This window comes from Anomalospiza imberbis, unplaced genomic scaffold (assembly GCF_031753505.1).
Source record: "Anomalospiza imberbis isolate Cuckoo-Finch-1a 21T00152 unplaced genomic scaffold, ASM3175350v1 scaffold_58, whole genome shotgun sequence".
In the NCBI taxonomy this organism is placed as follows: domain Eukaryota; kingdom Metazoa; phylum Chordata; class Aves; order Passeriformes; family Viduidae; genus Anomalospiza; species Anomalospiza imberbis.
This window is the reverse complement of record NW_027100192.1, coordinates 290,958-309,722: the sequence shown is the minus strand read 5'-3', so window position 1 is coordinate 309,722 and position 18,765 is coordinate 290,958. Positions and strand designations below refer to the sequence as shown.

At 57.4% G+C, this 18,765-nt stretch overlaps 1 protein-coding gene across 1 annotated transcript in view; it reads right to left on the bottom strand.

Annotated features, from left to right (window-relative positions):
* The window catches only part of LOC137467299 (serine/threonine-protein kinase pim-1-like), a gene marked incomplete at its 3' end in the record, with an annotated part of 45,329 nt that extends 32,558 nt beyond the window's left edge, over positions 1-12,771 (bottom strand). The window contains exon 1 of the mRNA XM_068178795.1: positions 12,690-12,771. Within this exon, the coding sequence (XP_068034896.1) occupies positions 12,690-12,771 (82 nt within the window). The remainder of the gene's footprint in view (positions 1-12,689) is intronic.
* Between the last annotated feature and the right edge of the window lie 5,994 nt (positions 12,772-18,765).

Genomic DNA, 18,765 nt, shown 5'->3' with positions numbered 1-18,765 from the left:
TTGTCCTGGCTGTGAGTTTCTGACACTGGCCTTTGCTGGCCCCAAGGCCACCTGTCCAGCAGCTCTGCATCCTCCTTCCCCCACTGCATCTCCCTGCCTCAGGCGCTGGGCTGAAACCTGGCCTCGGGGCAGCTTCAGGGCCACCAGGCCCGGTGCTCCCCCTGTGTCTCTCCGGGCCTCTCCCTCCCATGCTCGGGCCCTGCCACACGGACACCTCGGCACTGAGCACTGTCTCGGGCTGCTCTGTCCTTTGCAGGCAACTGTGGTGATGTGGAAGATCCTCCAGATGCCCTGTGTCCCACATGTAGTGACCGTGTATTTCCCCCGCCTCTTTGTGCATCTGCTCTTCCAAGTGTTCTTCAGCACGTTGGATGTGCCAGCGGAGGTCGATACCTTCTGGAAGGGATGCCAGCAGCAATACGGCCTTGCCACCAACCCCAACAGGTGCTCCATGCCAGTCCTCCTGTCCCTGCCAGGTGCCCAGGGCAGGAGCCAGTGCTCCCAGCGTGACCTGGGCTTTGCTCTGCATGCAGGTTTGCAGTGCGGACCCTGAAGTCCCTGCTCTGCCAAATGCAGCACGAGGATGTGGTGGTGGCAATAGAACGCAAGTGTGGCTGGGACACGCTGCTGTGTGCTGACACCCACCACTATGCCGTGGGTCTGCTGGCCAGGTGAGACCCCCTTCTCCCCACTGCCTCTGACATTTGTGCTCAGTGCCCAGGGTGCCCCACACAGTCCCCGTGGTCGTGGGCCAGAGGGCCTTGTCACCAAGGAACAGCCAAGCCGACTGGAAAAGGCTGGGAGAGGAGGGGGCCCACAAGGAGCCACCTCCCAAATAGCCCAGGGCCCTTACAGGATGCTGGGGAAAGGCCAGACCTCTGTGAGTCAGTCCTGGGAGAGGTTTGTCCCCCGGCCCAAAGTCTTGGTTTCTTTTTCTCCTGCCAGGGAGATGTCCTGTGTCTCCATCCCCTTGTGCTCAAGGATCGCTCGCGACCTGCTCCGGCTGCTCAGCACACAGGAGCCACGCTGGGAACTGCCCGCCCTGGCGTTCCTTGTGGAGGTGAGCCTGATGGCCAGCGCTGCCTCGCTCAGCTGCCTCCCAGCTCTCTGCCCTCTCGTAGCCGCAACTGCCTGGGACGGTGCCCGCGCCCTGCGCTGCTGCCTGGGCCCAGCCCTGTGCTGTTCCGGGCTCTTGCCGGCCAGGTCCCCTGTCACTGCCCTGTGCCTTTCAGGTTCTTGAGTGCCTGAACTTGAGTGAACGCGGTGCTAAGAGAATCCTGCAAATCTTGTCAAGGCACCTGCGGAGCGAGTGCAGGGAGAGGCGTCGCCTGGCGCTCAGGGCCCTTCTTGTGCTCATCGATGATCCCTTGATGGTGAGAAGGGGGCAGCGGCTGAGGCTGCGCTTGGGAATGCAGTCACTTGGGCTTGGCTGGGCTTTGGGCGCTGGGGCAGCTGCTCCCAGCTCTCCTGCCTCCTGGTTCAACTGCCCAAGTGCTTCGGAACAGCCCTTTGGCCCCTAGGCCCTGCGGCAGCAGGATGGCGTTTCACAAACTTGTGTTCTGCACAGAGCGAAAAAATGTGGAGCCTGACTGAAAGTCTTGTGGAGCTCCTGTGGGACGCAGATGGAGAGATAGTCAGCATGACAGTCAGGCTCCTCAGCTTTATCTTCTGGGACAAGGCCATGCTGATGCCCAGCCCCATCGCACTGCAGCTGGTTGAGGCGCTCCTGCCACTCTTTGACCACGTAAGGCTCGCTGCCCCCAGCCACGGCCACTGACTGCTGCCTGGACACTTTGTGCCCTGTGGATTTGCAGGCCTGAGCCAAGCTGAGCCCCGTGCAGCCGATGCTGAGGTCTTTTTTTCTTCCTTTCATACAGGACAATAGCCATGTGCAGCTGCTCTCCATACTGCTCTTCCAAACATTGATGTCTCTTCCACTGGAAAAGGAAGAAAAGGCCCTGAAGACACACGTGCGCCAGAGCCTGCTGCCACTCTTCTTCCACTGCCATGATGAGAATCAGCATGTGGCACAGGTGAGGACTCATGGGCTGCTGCTGTCCCCCTGGGAGGGGGCTCAGCTGCCTCCTGCCCTAGCGCCTCGTGGGCTGCAGCCTCCTCCAGGCCTTGGCACAGGGACACAGGGACACAGGTCCTGCGCCCTGGGCTGTGGGGCCATCTCCGCATCTCTGCTGCTCTCCAGGTTTCTCAGGAAACGCTGCTTTGTGTGGCTGAGTTCCTGAAGAGGAGGGATCTTCAAAAACTGGTGAAGAACAAGAAGCTGTGGAAGTTCACCGAGTGCCTGGTAAGGACGGCCTGGAAGTGCCAGCCTCAGGCTGGAGAAGCCCCCTGAGCGCGGTGCTCAGTGTGTGGGCTGGCAGCTGTGCCCCTGCCCGCTGCTGCACCCAGAGGCTGCGCGGGCTCTTCTCCAGGCTCCCGTGGGCCCGAGCCGGGGCCGATGGAGCCCCGGCCCGGCGGGGCCGCGGGGCGGGGCGGCGCCGCGGCTCCCGGGGCAGCAGCCGCCCCTCTGCCCCCTCCAGAGCCCGGCGCCCGCGGCTGCTGGCCGCGCCTCAGGGCTGTGCGGGCAGGGGAGGCCGGGGCTGGGCGCAGGGAGCGCCCGGCACAGGGGCTGAGCCCGCGCCAACCCTTCCCTCCTGCCGCTCTCTGCAGCTGGCCGACGACAGGAGCCGAGCGGCCGAGCACCTGCGCCGGGCCCTGCAGTACCTGGACAGCCCGCAGCAGTCCCTGCGAGAGGAGGCCATCAGGTTCATCGGTGAGCCGTGAGCCCGGGCTCCCCTTCCCTCCCCGCCCCGCCGCAGCTCGGCCCCAGCCCCGGCTGCTGCCCCGGCAGCGCCATCCGGGCCCGGCGCCGTGGAGCCCCGCCTGGCCTCGGCGCTGCTGCCGCCCTCTCGCAGCCGTGCCCTGGGCCGGCAGCGTGCGGCAAGGGCCCGGGCTGAGCCCTGCCGGGCCAGGAGGCCGTGTGGCCACAGGGCCGGCAGCGCCGCTGGCAGGGAGCTGTGCCGCTGGGCCGTGACAGGCTCTGTGTTCATAGGGATGGCCGGGCAGCACCTCAGGGGGAAGAAGGAAGAGCTCCAGCTCATCTGTGAGGGTGAGTGAGGGCAGCGGGCTGTCAGCGGGGGCTGGCGGGGGAGCTGCAAGCCCTGCCCCGGCTGCCGAGGGCTCTGCTCCCTGTGCGGACGAGGGGCGGTGTGGGCAGAGCACACAGAGACGTCAGGGCCACCTGGGGGATTCGTGGCCAGCAGCTTCGGGCTGATCCTGTTGGTCCCTGCTCCCTGCTGGCCATGGCTAGAGCCGGCTGGCACGGCCCTGGAACGGGGGTCTCTTCGGGTCCCCTCAGATCCGGGAACTGACCATGGCTCTGTTCCTCTCTCTTTCAGCCCTTGAAGGCATGGCAGATGACATCAGCGTCGCCGTCGGAAGCCTGGCAATTCAAACACTGTACGTCCTCCAGGCAGTAGAGAGAGCTCGATATTCCATCTTCGACAGCCTGCGTGATCAGCTCCACAGGGCATGGAGGACGCGGCCTCGTCTGTCAGGGCTCGGCTGGCTGCACTGCTGGAGCTCTGCAGAGAGCTGATCCCAGAAGCTCTGTCTGCTGGGGCCACCTCAGCCAGAAGCAATGTTTGATTTGTTCAACATTGTTCTTTCCTTATTTTCCTTTTTCCTTAGCATATAAATGTAGGATATGTTGTAATAGACAGACTCCCAGGATCTTTCATTTGCTGCCCAGGGTCTGCAGAGCACAGGGGTAGAGGGGAAAACGGGTCCTTGTGCTCAGCAAGCGGCCCAGGCCAGCAGTGGGGAAGGGAAAAGTAGCCCCTTGGCCTTTGCTGGTTCTGCTGAAGCCTTTGTGCTGGCGACAGAGTGGCTGTGCAGGGCCGGAGCTGCGGGGATCCCTGTCAGACCAGTGCCTGGAGATGGCCACAAGCCCTCTCCCAGCCAGGAAGCGCCATCTGTGTCCTCCTGCCCGTGTGTTGCTGGCTGCACACCCGGGCAATGTGTAGATGCAATGATTTCTGTTGCACGTCCTGACCAGTATAAAGTAACACCTTTGATTCTCTAACCCTGAATTTGCTGTTGGAGATGTTTCATTTTCACACAGTTTCAGTGACAAAGGGACCCCCCCGACTGAAGATGGGATCCTCAAAGCTCACCCCCCCTCCCAGATGGGAGGAGAAAACAGCCTTGGCCCTTTGCTGGAGGGGGGCACCCAGTAATCAGTGGAGGCTCCAAAATCAACCCCCAGTCCCCTCCCCACTTCTAAAGACATAGAACACGTTGCCCCCCAGCCCTCCCGTATACCCTCTCATTCCAAAATGCTCCCACACCCCCAAGATGCCCTGAAGCTCCCCCAGCCACTATAGTCCCTGCAAAGCCCCCCGAGAAATTGCCCCGGACCCCCTGATACCCCTTCCCACTTCCAAACACATGGAGCCAGTCATGACACAGCTCCCCAAATCCCTCCAACCTCCCCTTTCCCCAAATTCCCCCAGCACTTCCAGATCCTCCAGGCCCCTTGGCCCTGTAGCCTCTTGAAAATCCCACCAGCCTACCCTAGGATGCCCCGAGCCCCCCCTGCACCTCCAGACACGTAGAGCCAGTCATCCAGCAGTGCAGCTGCATGGCTGAGGGGGCTGCAGGGGCTGTTTTGGGGGTGCAGCTGCTGCCAGCCTCCCCTGCAAAGGCTGAAGCTCCGCAGGTCTTTGGTCAGGATGCCCTGGCCAGCTCCCACCTGAAGACCACCAGCGTGTCCCCTCAGGCCATGGCCGTGTGTGAGTGAAATTGCAGGGGGGCAGGGGGGAGAATAAGGGTTTGTTTGAGGTCAGGGAATGTGATATGGGGCTTGGGGGGGCTTTGGGGAAGTTATGGGCAGCTGGGGTGGGGTCTGGGGGAGTTACAGGCAGCTGCGGGGTTGAAACAGGGATTGGGAGGTCTCTGGGGCGTTTCCAGGGGCTGACAGGAGGGTTTGGGGGAGCTCTGGCGATGTTCCGGAAGTCTGGGGGACGTGACATGGGAGTTTGGGCTTTAAATCTGCCCTGGGTGAAGAACTTAATATTTATAATCCTGTTAGAAATGAACAGGCTTTTTGACACAATTAAATGGGGACAAAGTCTTCAAAGCAAAAAGAAACTTTGTTGCTATTTGGCACCAAAGGAGTACACAGAAGCTTGATGAGTTCAAGAGAGAAAAAGAGTTAATTTTATTTCTGACTTTGCAATATATAGAATTCTAAAAGTGGCAGTAGATTGGAGGATGAAATTGCCACTTCTGTAACCACACTGGTCAAACTAACAGTCTATTAATTTTCTCCTCCCACAAAGAAGAATGTAAAACAATCATTATTTGCATGAACAGTGCATGAGAACTTTAGTAGAAATATGTAAACATTATCAGAAGGCTAAGAAAGTTTTATGAGAACTTTAAAACTTTCAAAAGAACTATAAAAGAAAACTTAACACTTTTAAAAATGAGGGCAACAACTGTTCATTCATACCGATTCAGCCGAGCCGAATTTGCATGTCCCTCCTGAGAGCAGAACACACACACCTTCCAACAAAGTGGAAAATTTTCGGGCATTTCCCGGCTGGGGCAGTCCCTGTCCCCTTTCCCATTGGCTCGGTACTGGGGCACTTCCATTCTCTCCTGACCACCTGCTTTTCTGTCTACTCCCCCATCATCTGAATTCCTTTTTAGTCAGGGCTTCAACCCCGCCCCTCTCCAGCAACACCCAACAAACCAACCAGAACATATCCAAACCACAAACAACAACACATAGAACCAACAGCTTTCATTCTTTAGCTTAATAATCTTTTGGCTTCAGCAAAATGTCACCTCGTCTCTCACAACCCTATAAAGTCTTTGTTCTTCTTCCCTAAGTTCAGGAGTTTAGCATGGCCTTGGCTGAGGAGCAGTCCATGTCAATCAGTAAAGCTCACTAAAAATATCAATTGATTTAGCTAGTTGAAATGATCGTGGATCGTGTGTTTTATAGAGGGCACGTAATGAGGGGGACATGATGGGCAGATCGGGAAGTCCCGAGTACCTTCCAAGTAGCTCAGCCAAGGGGGAAAGGGAATGAAAGAAAATGCAGCCGGGAAAGAAGAAAAGAAGGCTACTTGATCCAAGTGATTGGGAGACTGCGTTGGACACACGCCTGATGCACGCTCTCCCTTTATGCCAATCAAGGGACTTTTACAGGACTCCTCTGTCTCCTTTCTGCACACCACCCTCTAGCCACGTAAATTTGACACTCTGAGAGCTGTCAGACCTTCACCAGAAGCTGTCAGACATTCACCAGGAGCTGTCAGACCTTCAAAGGAGCTCTCCGACCTTCAGCAGGAGCTGTCAGACCTTCACTAGGAGCTGTCACACCTTCACCTGGAGCTGTCACAGCTTCAGCAAGAGCTGTCAGACCTTCACCAAGACCTGTCACACCTCCAGCAGGAGCTGTCACACCTTCACCAGGAGATGTCAGACCTTCACCAGAAGCTATCACACCTTCACCAGGAGCTCTCTGACCTTCAGGAGGAGCTATCAGACCTAAACAAGACCTGTCAGACCGACAGCAGGAGCTGTCAGAACTTCGGCAGGAGCTGTCTCAACTTCACTAGGAGTTGTCCCACCTTCACCAGGAGCTGTCACACCTTCAGCAGGAGCTGTCAGATTATCAGAAGGAGCTGTCAGACCTCCAGCAGGAGCTGTCACGCCTTCAGCAGGAGCTGTCAAACATTCACCTGGAGATGTCACACTTTCACCAGGAGCTGTCACACCTTCAGCAGGAGCTGTGGAACATTCACCAGGAGGTGTCAGACCTTCAGAAGGAGCTGTCAGACCTTCAGCAGGAGCTGTCAGACCTTCACCAGGAGTTTTCACATGTTCACCAGGAGCTGTCAGAACTTCACCAGGAGCTGTCACACCTTCACCAGAAGCTGCCAGACCTTCAGAAGGAGCTGTCACACTTTCAGCAGGACCTGTCACACCTTAACCAGGAGCTGTCACACCTTCACTAGGAGCTGTCACAAATTCAGCAGGAGCTGTCAGACCTTCAGTAGGAGCTGTCAGACCTTCAGCAGGAGTTGTCAGACCTTTGGCAGGAATGGTCAGAATTTAGGAGGAGCTGTCAGACCTTCACCAGGAGCTGTCACACCTTCACCAGAAGCTGCCAGACCTTCAAGAGGAGCTTTCAGTCTTTCACCAGGAGCTGTCACACCTTCAGAAAGAGCTGTCAGACCTTCAGCAGGAGCTGTCAGACCTTCAGTAGGAGCTGTCAGACCTTCACCAGGAGCTGTCAGACCACCAGGATGAGCCGTCACACCTTCAGAAGGAGCTGTCACAGCTTCAGCAAGAGCTGTCAGACCTCCAGCAGGAGCTGTCAGATTTTTACCAGAAGCTGTCCGACCTTCAGTAGGAGGTTTCATAACTTCACCAGGAGCTGTCAGACCTTCACTAGGAGCTGTCACACCTTCACAGGAGCTGTCAGACCTTCACCAGGAAGTGTCACACCTTCAGCAGAAGCTGTCAGACCTTCACTAGGAGCTGTCAGACCTTTGGCAGGAGCTGAAAGACCTTAACCAGGCTCATACTGGGAGTGACTGGTCTCATACCGGGTGTAGCCGCTCCCGAACTCAAGACCCCATGATGTCCCCCTAAGGCCCGCCACGGATGATCTCTGGAGCCCTGCCAGCTCCAAATATCCCCCGCAAAAAACCCCAAACCCAGGCAGCCCCAGGATATTTGGGCCGAGCTCCCCCTCCCCGGGCACCTGCGGGATGGGGGCGATGCTCCCGGGGTGCTGCGAGCTCAGGCAGCGCCAGGGCCACGCGATTCCTTCTCTCCTCTCCTCCAGCTGCTCCCTGCTGCCGCTGCGCCTCTTCCTCCCTCCCTCCTCCTCCTCCCCCGCTCCGGGATCCTGAACCATGAGGGGAAAGGGGGCGAGGAAAGGGTGGAACCGTGAGGGGAAAGGGAGTGAGGAAAGAGCGGAACCGTGAGGGGACGCGCTGTCCTAAAAAAGCCCGGTTTGGTTTAAAATCACCCAAAAGGGCATCAAATGCAACCTACATCCACATGGTTCGGCCTGACATCAGCCAAATGGTATTAAAAGTATCCAAAGGGCTCTAAAATCCAAACAATGGGGTCTAAAATTGCCTCAAATGTTTTAAAAGACACATGAAATGGCTTAAAATCACCCTTAAATCCCTCAAATGCAGCTAAAATCCACCCTGAAGGTACCTGCTTTGGCCTAAAATCACCTTAATGGCTTGGTTTGACCTAAAATTGCCCAAAGAAGCAAAAAAAAACTACTTAAATGGACCCTAAATCACAAAAAAGGGACCTAAAATCATGCACACAAGATTAAGATTCACCCATATGGACCTAAAATCACCCAAAGGGATCTGAAATCCCCCTAAACCCCACCAGATTCAGCCTCAAATCAGCCACAGGGGCTGAAAATCCACCCAAAAAGGCTCGGGATCCCCGCAAGGGATCTGAAGCCCACCCTGAACCTGCCCGGTTCGGCCCAAAATCCCCCAAAGGGGCCGAGCCCGGGATCGGCTCCGGGGTCACTCCGGGACCTCCGCGTCCGCTCCGGGCAGTTTTGGCCGCGGCCCCGGACGGGCCTGGGCGGGACCGGGAGGGACCAGGGAGGGCTCGGGAGGGGTTTGGGATATCTGGGGATTTTTTGGGCTTTGGGGAATTGTGTTGGGAGTTTACAGGGAATTATTGGGGTTTTTGGGGAGAATTATTGGGTTTGGAGGCAGTTGGGGAATTTTGGGGAGTTTGGATTTTGAGGGGTTTTCTTGGTGCTTTGAGTGAGAAGTTTTTTTCCTGGGGGTATTTGGGGGTTAATTGATTTTTTTTGTGTTTTCTTTAGAATTTTGGAAGGTTTTACTGGGATTTTGTGGGGATTTTGTGGGATCCTCTGGAATTATTTCTGTGTTTTATTGGGATTTTTAGGGGATTTGGAGGCATTTTATTGGAATTGTTGGGGCATTTAGTGGGATTCTTTGGGGATTTGGGTTTTTTAGTTATTTTAGTGGGGATTTGGGGGGGCTTGTGGGTTTTTTTGGGTGTTGCCAAGATTTCTTTGGGTCTCGTGAGGATTTTGTGGGGCTTGTTGTGGTTTTGGAGACATTTTTGGGGGGATTTGTGGGGTTTAATTGGGATTTTGTGAGCTTTTTTTGGGATTCGAGGGTATTCTAATGGGAATTTGTGAAATTTAATTGCGATTTCATGGGGTTTATTGGGACTTTCAGGGGTTTAAACCAGATGTTGGTGCCTCTCAGCCCTTCCCCACACCCTGGGACAACTCCAAAGCCCCCCAAAATTCCACTAAAACTCCCCAAAATCCCCCAAAAATCCCAATTAAAAACTCCTAAACACCAAAGAATCCCACAAAATCCCAGTGGAACCCACCAAAATTAAAAAAAAAAAAACCTCCCAAAAATTTCAATAAACCCCCCAAAAAATAACCACCCCAAAACCCTAAAAAATCCCCAAAATCCAAAATCCTCAAATCCCACAAAACCCCCATAACCCCACAAACCCAGTAATTCTCTCCAAAATCCAATAATTCCCCCTAATCTCCCAACAAAATCCCCCAAAGCCCATAAATGCCGCCAAAATCCCCCCAAAATCCCCCCAGAGCGCCCCAGACTCACCGGGGGCAGTCCTGGATCAGGGGGCACCGGCCGGTGGAACAGAAGCCACCTCAGGGGGCCCGCGGAGCTTTTTGGGAAGGGGGCACCATGGGAGACCCCCCAAAAATGGGGGAGGGGAACCCCTGTGGTACCCCCTCCCCCGAATGCCCTCTCCCCCGGTTCAGGAATAGCCAAACTCAAGAAAATGTAAACCAGGCTTGACTTTCCAGAAATTATTTTTGGCCGGGTTTAGCTGCATCCTCCAGGCTCAGGATCACCGGTGTATTTGCAGGTTTTGCTCTGCATCATCAGCCTGCCCAGACTCTGCTCGGTGTTTCACAAATGGAGAAGACAATGGATAATGTGCCAAGCTTCCTTGCAAACAGCAACACCTGCATCAGCATGACAGAAAAGAAAAAAAAAAAAAAAAAAGGAAAATAATCAGCGGTTAGAACAGAGCCAGTGTCCCACCATCTTCCCCTCCACTGTTATTACAGAGGCAAACCTGGGCCTAAAGCTTCCACCTCTCAGTTCCTGATGCTGTTTGACTTCAGCCTTGACTCCCCCTGATCTACCTGACTGCCGTCCAAGTGGGGCTGGGGATGCTCAGCCTGGAAAGAGGAGACACTGGGGAGGCCTCCCTGCAGCTCTGCAGGACTGGAAGGGTCCCACAGGAAAGACGGGGACAGTGTTCAGCCGGGCCCGTGGCAACAGGACAAGGGGGGATGGCTTTCAACTGCAGGAGGCTGATTGAAGATGGATCTGAGGGAGCTGCTCTTTTACACGGAGGCTGCTGAGGCACTGGCCCAGGCTGTGGATGCCCCATCCTTGGCAACAGGGCTGTGAGCAGCATGGGCTGGGGAAGATTGCTCAGCTCGGAACAAGATGCTCTTTAGATCCACTGTGATGTCACAGATGTGATGTTCCAGCAGGAACTTCCAGCGTCCAGCAAAGAGCACAACACAACCACTGGCCCTTGTGTCAGCCCACCCTGTGCCAGCCCTCGTGCCAGCTCACCCTTCACCATGTTCCCTGTCACTCTTCTCGTCACCTGCGCCCTGATACTCCCATCAGTCCTGAAAGCTCTCTGTTGCCTGGATTTTGTCATCCGTCCCTGCAGGATGCTTACATTTGTCCTGAGGAAGGTACAGTGCCATTCCATGGAGGTGGACACCCCCCAGCTGCCCGGCTGGGCTGGAGTTCTGTGGGGATGGGGTGGGACAGGGACCCCACTCTGAGGTGTTGCTACCTCTGCAGGCTGTCACCGAGAGAGAGGACGAGATGGAGGTGGACATGCAGGCTGATAGAGAGGAGGACATGGAAGTGGATGGAGAAGAGAGTGGAGACAATGCGATGGAGGTGGACATGCAGGCTGATACAGAGGAGGACATGGAAGTGGATGGAGAAGAGAGTGGAGAGGAAGAGATGGAGGTGGACATGCAGATGGATACAGAGGAGGAGATGGAAGTGGATGGAGAAGAGACTGGAGAGGAAGAGATGGAGGTGGACATGCAGATGGATACAGAGGAGGAGATGGAAGTGGATGGAGAAGAGACTGGTGAAGAAGAGATGGAGGTAGATGTGGAAGAGGAGATGGACGTGGAAATGGAAGAGTACCTTGAGGACATGGACACTGATGAGAAAGATGAGGAAGAGGCCATGATCTTGGGATGAAGAGCAATACCAGCAGCAGGACAGGCATGTGATCCCCACAGGCAGAGCGGGTCCCCTGCTGCCAGGCTGGGACTGGGCTGGGTGGTCCCTGCTCAGGGATGTGGGACCCGGTGCATTGGGTTCTGGTGGCCATCCCCAGCCTGTGCTGCGCTTGCTGGGCCAGCCTGGGGGCACATGGAAGAGCCCTCTCTGCCTGATTTAAGTGACTGTGCCTCTTGCTTTCCCTCAGGGATGATGGAGATCCTGGACAGAGATGCCACCCTTTTGTACATACGTTGTAGAGTTTGTTGTTGTCTTTAGGCTATAGGTTTTAGGGCTTCTTTTTGTCTTCTGTAAATACGTTTCATAGACTTTTGTTGGATATGTTCTTAGGTATATACGTTCCATAGATAGTTGTTGTTACAAATATTCTTACAATGTAAATGTGTTCTGTGTTTTCATTGCTGTTTTTCTGAAAATAAACAAGCTTTATTTTTCACACCCCAGTTCTCTTTCCATTTGCTTCAGGCACAGGTAGCATTTGCAAAGTTGTGGTTTCCGCTTGCTCCAAGTTCCCAGGGCTGGAGGTCGGTGGGGGAGCTGGCACAGCCACAACCATGTGCTGCTACCCAAACCAGGGTAAGCTGGACCACATGGTGTCGCTTAACGAGGTTTCCAGAGCAGCACACAAAAATTAGATTACTCAAGAACTGTTATTCCCTTTTCCTCTCGATGCCCTCGTGCTGCAGGTTGGGCACCAAAATCTGTCTTGGTTTGAAAAGACAGGTGTCTGCTAAGGAAGGCAGGAGCCTTCCTGGAAATGGAAAATGTAAACCCCCTCCCTCCAAATTATTATAATTTTGAAATCAAAAGGCTCTCAGGCAAAGATATGGGAATAGGGATAACAGTTCTTTACTAGGAAAATTCAAAAGATAACTGCAATAATACAAACAAACAAAAAAACCAAACTGCTGACAGAGTCAGAACACGACCTGACACCCTGTGGGTCAGGGTGTTTGTAGCAGCATCCCCAAACCCAGCGGCGGGGAGCAGAGGTTTGGGAGGAACAATGGGAAGGGGGTGGGAGAGGGGGCACAGGGGGAGGTGGGACCCACTGAGGCTCCCCCAGGTCACCCCAGGACCCCCAGGCCCCGTCCCAGCCCCCCCAGTTCCCTCCACAGCCCCGGCTGAGGGGGGCTCAGCCCAGGAGCTGCCGTCGTTCGGGGCTCCCCCGAGGGCAGCCGCCAACGGGAGAGCTCCCGGCTCAGAGAGGCCCCAGCAGAGGAGGGGATCTTGTCCCTCCTCGAGGGCCCTGAAGGGTCTTCAGGCCCCTCTGAAGAGGAGTTTTTCTCTTTTTAGGGATTTTTGGGGGGACCTCACCCCTCCAAGGGTGTTTTTTCCTCCCCATTTTCAGGTGCTTCTGGGGTCGCAGCCCCACAAGCCCCTTTTCAGGGGTGATCATGACGGTTTTAAGTGACATTTTTCTGGGGGACTCACTCCAAGCCGCTGTAGGGGATGTTTTGCCCCCCAGGGTGGATTTTTGGGGTTTAAGGGCCCCCGCTCTGGTCGGGTCCCACTCTAACTCCCCTGAAGAGGCCAACACCACTCCCGCTGATTCCGGCAGCGGAGCCCGGGGAGGGTTGGGAGTCCTGGGAGGATTTAGGGGTACCTGGGAGGGTTTGGGGATCCCAGGAGGGTTTGGGAGTCCCGAGAGTATCTGGGGGTACCCGGGTGATGCCGATGATGGTGATGGGGACCCCGTGCTGGGTATAAATTTCATGATGGATTCCTGGGGGGGTTTTGTATATCTCCAGGGTTTTTCGGGTTCCGATGGATTTTTGGGGGGTTCCCAGGGGGGTTTTCAGGATTCCCAAAGGGGGGGATTGGGCAATCCCAGTGGGAACCCAAGGCTGGTTTGGGGTACCTGCCGGTTACAGAGATGGGGACCCCCTGCCAGGTACGAACCTTCTCAGGGGGGTCTGGGGTGTGCTGGGAGGTCTTGTGGGAATTTGGATGTCCTGGAAGGGTTTGGGGGGTGTCTGTGTGGGGTTTTTGCGGTCTTGAGGAATTTTTGGAGGGCCCAGGGATGGTTTTGGGGTCCCGGGGAGGTTGGGGTGTCCTGGAGGTTTGGGGGTTCCCAGGAAGGTTTGGGGGTTCCTGGGCAATGCCGGTGACAGAGCTGGGACCCCAAGCCGGGAATGAACCTTCTCACTGCGCACGGGCAGCGTCCGCGTGTCCTGGGAGATCCTGGGGGACCCGGGGGACCCCAAATGCTCAGGGACCCCCCCAAACTCCCCTCACCGCTGGATCTGCTGCAGGCAGGGGGGCACCAGCACTCGGCCCCCACCCCCACCATCACAGGGGGCTGTGGAAGAAATCTGGGGGTGCACGGACAGGTCGGGGGGACCCCCAAAGTCCTGGGAAAGGGGGAACACAGGGGAACTCCCAGGGATCCCCACTGGGGGCTTAGGGGAGATCCAGGAGGAGTTTGGGTGAGCTTAATTGTGTCACTATCGTCAGGAAAGGGGACTCCAAGGGTCCCCGGTGTCCCCATTCCCAGCAAAACGTGGGAAAACCCGGGCTGGCTGGGAATAGGGGTCCCGGGTGTCCTCGGTGTTGAGTAAAGGAGGGTCTGGACACTGGGAAAGGCAGGAATAGGGGTCCAGGGGGTCTCTGGGTGAAGGAGAAGGGGGCTCTGGGGGCTGGAGAGGCGGCATGGCCGGGAAAGGGGTGCAGGGCTCCCGGGGCCTGGGGCTGCTCCCAGCAGTAGCCCAGTTGCTCCCAGTTCTTCCCCATTATGATACAATTTGCCCCCAGCACTGTCCCCGATGTTCCCAGAGCCATCCAGTGAGTTCCCAGTTCTCCCAGTTGCCCCTAAAATAGTCCCAGTCACTCCCAGTACGATCCCAGTCTCTCCCAGCAGGGCCCCAGTCACTCACCCTTGTCCCCAGTTGCCCCCAGCGTGGTCCCAGTTACCCCCAGCACATTTCTAGTGGCTCCCAGTGTGTCCCAGTCCTAGTGCTTGTTCTGGTGCTTTCCATGAACTGATTGAACTCTTGATTTATGAACCAATGCACTAGATGTGGAATCCTCTACACTGAACTCAGAAACACATGCCCTCTGTCAGAGCATTTTCATCTTCTAGATCACTTCCAAGATGCCCATGGCGATGTTGCAATGATTTTCACACAGCTCTCCATTTCTGGATGCAGGCTCTGCAGATTCTTTCTCTGCATTCAGTCAGGCTTGCATTCCCTGACAATTCCTGGTAGCCCATCATGGTTTCTTAGGGCAGAACTGTAACAATGAAAACCTTACCAATGGCACAACTGCCCAGCCCACAAGGAAAAGAAAGAACAAGCTGTCAAGTTCTTCAAACATTTGTCCTGCTGTGCTGCAAGAGTTGAGCTGCACACAAGGTGTGGAAAGCCTAGAGAAGCTGCAGTTGGTGCCACATCTTGTGACAGAAGCTGCACCTCGTTCTCCAGGAAAGGTTCTTGGAAAGAGCAAACAGGAGTGTGGAGAAGATTCTGGGAAAACTGAAACAGCTTTTAAGAAATGAAATGAAAATGGAAAGAAACAACTGAAGATGTTTTTCTCTGTTTATTTTTATGCTCCTCTTTTCCATCTTGCACTACTGCTCCATCCCCTTAATCCAAATAGATCTCATCTCTAAGATCCATGACTTGGCGAATTTTAGACAATCTAAAATACCATGAGCTACACACAGTTTGACTTCCCCGTTTTCGTTTTTGTTTTTGGTTTTTTTTGGTTTTTTTTTTTGTTTGTTTTTTTGGTTTTTTGTTTTGTTTTTTTTAATCATTGCTGGAGAGGTAAGTGCAGTGCCTGGGTAAGGTACAAATTCTGCATTCAGGGAATGTGCTCCGATAGGGTTTGATCCTCAGCGGGGACAAGGCACAGCAGCGCTCAAGGTGATTCCTACGCCCCTGTGCAGGAGTCCAGACTCTGGGTCTGGGCTGAACAGGGCAAAGTTCCCGTGTTTGGACAGGCTCAGGGGCTGCCCCTGGGGAGCGGGGGGCTGGGCGCGGGGGCGAGCGGGCAACGGAAAAACGGACACGGGGACAAACGGCCCCGGAGCTTCAGTTGCAGCGGCAGCAGCAGCGGCAGCAGCGGCAGCAGAGAAACCAGATACTCTATCGAGTCCCACTCGCATCTCCTCTCCCTCTCCCGCTGTCCCGCACCCTCTCCTGCTCTCCCTTTCACGGTGTCCCCTCCTCTCCCAGTCTCCCTCTCCCCTGCTGGCCTGGGCCATGTCCCCAGCCCGTCACCGTCCCCGTCCCCGCCCCGGTTCCCGTTCCCGTCCCCGTCCCCGGCCGTCCCGCCGGGGTCTCGCCTCCGCCCGGCTCTGGTCGTGCTGGCGGTGGCGCTGCTGGGCGGGCATCAGTGCCTGGGGCTGGGGCAGCACCGCCGCCCTCTGGCTCCGCCTGGCCCGAGCCCGGCCCCGGCCCCGACGTGGGCTCCAGTCCCGGCCCCGGCCCCGGCTCCTCCCGGGCCCCGCGGAGGACACACGCGGCGCGGCCGCTCCCGCCGCCCCCGCTGCGGCTTCCCCGGCCCGAGCTCCGCCGCTCGGCAGCGCGGCCGTCGGCCCCGAGCCGCCGCTGTCCCGTTCCAGGGACAGAACGCCTGGGGAGGGCCGGCCCGGGGCGCTCGGGGGGCGCTCGGGGGCCGCTCCTGGCCCCGGGCCGAGCGCTGACAGCCCCGTCCCGCCCGCAGGGAAGGCGCAGGAGGAGGCCCTGCAGGAGCGGTACCGGCTGGGTTCGCTGCTGGGCAGCGGCGGCTTCGGCAGCGTCTTCGCGGCCATGCGGCTCTCGGACGGCGCCCCGGTGAGCGGCGGGGCCGGCGGCGGGCGCAGGAGGAGGGGGCGGAGGAGGAGGAGGAGGAGGAGGAGGAGGAGGAGGAGGGAAGAAGGAGGGGGAGAAGGAGGAAGGGAAGGAGGAGGAGGAGGAGGAGGAGGGGGCGGAGGAGGAGGAGGATGGGGCTCGGCGGGGCGGGTGGCGAGCTCAGCCTGCTGCTGCTCTTGGCTTGCAGGTGGCCATCAAAAGGGTGCCAAGGAACCGCGTCCGGCACTGGGGCGAGCTGGTGAGTGAGCGGGGCCAGCGGCAGAAGCCGGGCCGTGCCGGGTGGCGAGGAGCCGGGGCCCGGCAGGGTGGGAGCCGCCGGGAGCCCTGCAGGGAGAGCGGGCATGGGCTGAGCGGGGCATGCAGAGCATCCCGGGCTGGCTGAGGGGTTCCCCAGCCCTGGCACGGCCTCAGCCCCACTGACGGCATCGCGTTCCTCCCGCAGCCCGACGGCACCAGCGCACCCCTGGAGGTCGTGCTGCTGGACAAGGTGTCCTCTGGCTGCACTGGTGTCATTCAGCTCCTGGAGTGGCTTGAGCTCCCTGACAGCGTCGTGCTGGTGCTGGAGCGTCCGGAGCGGTGCCAGGAGCTGTCGGGTTTCCTGGCGGAGCGGAGGTTCCTGCCGGAGGAGGAGGCGCGGGGGCTGTTCCGCCAGGTGCTGGAGGCCGTGCGGCACTGCACCAGCTGCGGGGTCCTGCACAGGGACATCAAGCCTGAGAACATCCTGCTCAACCTGGCCACCGGGCAGCTGAAACTGATTGACTTTGGCTGTGGCGCCTTCCTCCAAGACACAGCCTACACCCAGTTTGCAGGTGAGCCCTGCCGGGGGATGCTCCTGGGCATCTCATGGCCCAGCCGGGGTGCAGCCCCGGGGCTCCCCCTATTGCAGCCGGGATGGGATTAATGCTGGAGCCAAGCTGATTTGGGTGGGGGTGTGAGGGGGGCCAGCTCCAGCCCTGCTGACAGCCTTCAGCACCCACTGTGGCCTGGGCTAAGGCTGGAGCTGGGGCAGCCAGCCTGACAAAAACCCCAGTGGGGGTAGCAGAGAGGGGCGTCTGACCCTGTGCCCTGGATGGTTTGGTGTGCAGGCGAGAAGGGCTTGGACTGCTCTGCTCCCATTGTTTGCCTTGACTGGTTAACATTTTTGGGGGGCCGTGCAGGCGGGGAGTAGAGCGGGCTTTCTCCACCACTGGATGAGTTTTGCTTTTGTGTGTCATGGTTGGGCCTTCCCAGGATTTCTGCTGCCCTCTTCCAACACCAGTAGCTTCTTTTCGAGCCCCAAGTCTGTACACAAGTCCCAGGTGCTGGTGAGAGGGCAGCAGTCACCCTGTGTGCCACTGGGGCAGCCCCCACATGCCATGGGGTGCTGGGGCCAGGCTCTGGGAGCAGCAGCGTCCCCCTGATGAACTCTGTGTTCCACAGGAACCCTGTCCTACAGCCCACCAGAGTGGATCCACCACCAATGCTACCACGGCGAGGCAGCGACGATCTGGTCCCTGGGCCTCCTGCTGTACCACCTGGTCATGGGGAAGCACCCGTTCAGGAGGGGCCAGGAGATCATCTGGGGGCGGATCTTGTTCCCACGACGGCTCTCTCAAGGTGGGTCCTCATCTCTGGCCATGGGGGCAATACCAGTGCTGGGAGACAGCAGCAGCTCATGAGCATCCTGCTCTGGCAGCTGCTGAGGAGGTGGCACATGTCCTGCTCTCCTGCTCTCCTCCAAACACAGAATCCATGGGGAAGTTTAGGCCCAGCTCTGGGCACACCCAGCATGGCCTGGGCATGGGAACAGGGGGGCAACTTCTCCAACTGACTGGTGATTTCTGGTTTGTTTCCCCAGAGTGCCAGGATCTCATTAAGAGGTGTTTGTCCATGCAGCCCTTGGACAGGCCGTCCTTAGAAGAGCTTTTCCGTGATCCATGGGTGCAGGGAGGTCCTCTGCCCTAAAAGATGGGAGAGATCCACGTGCACAGTTGGATCCAGGGGCCTGGCAGGTAACAGCTCCACACATGTCCTGGCAATCAGTGGCAAAGCCAACCAGACTGGTTTTGTCCTGCCTGTGTCACTGCCCAGGGGTCATCAGATGGGAACACGCAGCCCTTGTGCTGGAGCTGAGCTGCTCTGCCCAGCACTGGTGGCCACCATCTGAGCTGGTTTTGCTTGTCCTGGTTCCCTGACAGCTGGGGCCCTGGGCAGAACCCTGACAGCCTGGGCTCACCTCAGGGAAGGAGGAGGCGGCCCTGGAGAAGCGGAACCAGGTGGGGCTGTTGTTGCTGGGGACAGTGAGGACGACATCAAGGATGACAACCTCTTCCTCCACCTGGTCACCGGCAGCTGAGGATGATGGACTTTGATTCTGGCGCCTTCTCCAAAGCCAGGCTCCATAGGGAATTTGCAGGTGAGTCCACATGCAGGGGGATGCTCCCAGATTTGGGCATTGCACAGCCTGGCCGGGAACCAAAGGTTCCCCCTTTGCTGGGGCGGATGCAGCTGATCCTTCAGTCAGCTGCCAGGCTGCTTTTGGCAGGGCTGGGGGGATGGGCTGGGGTGCTGATGAAATGGGAGTGGGCTCCTGGCTCTGCCAACAGCCCCAGCAC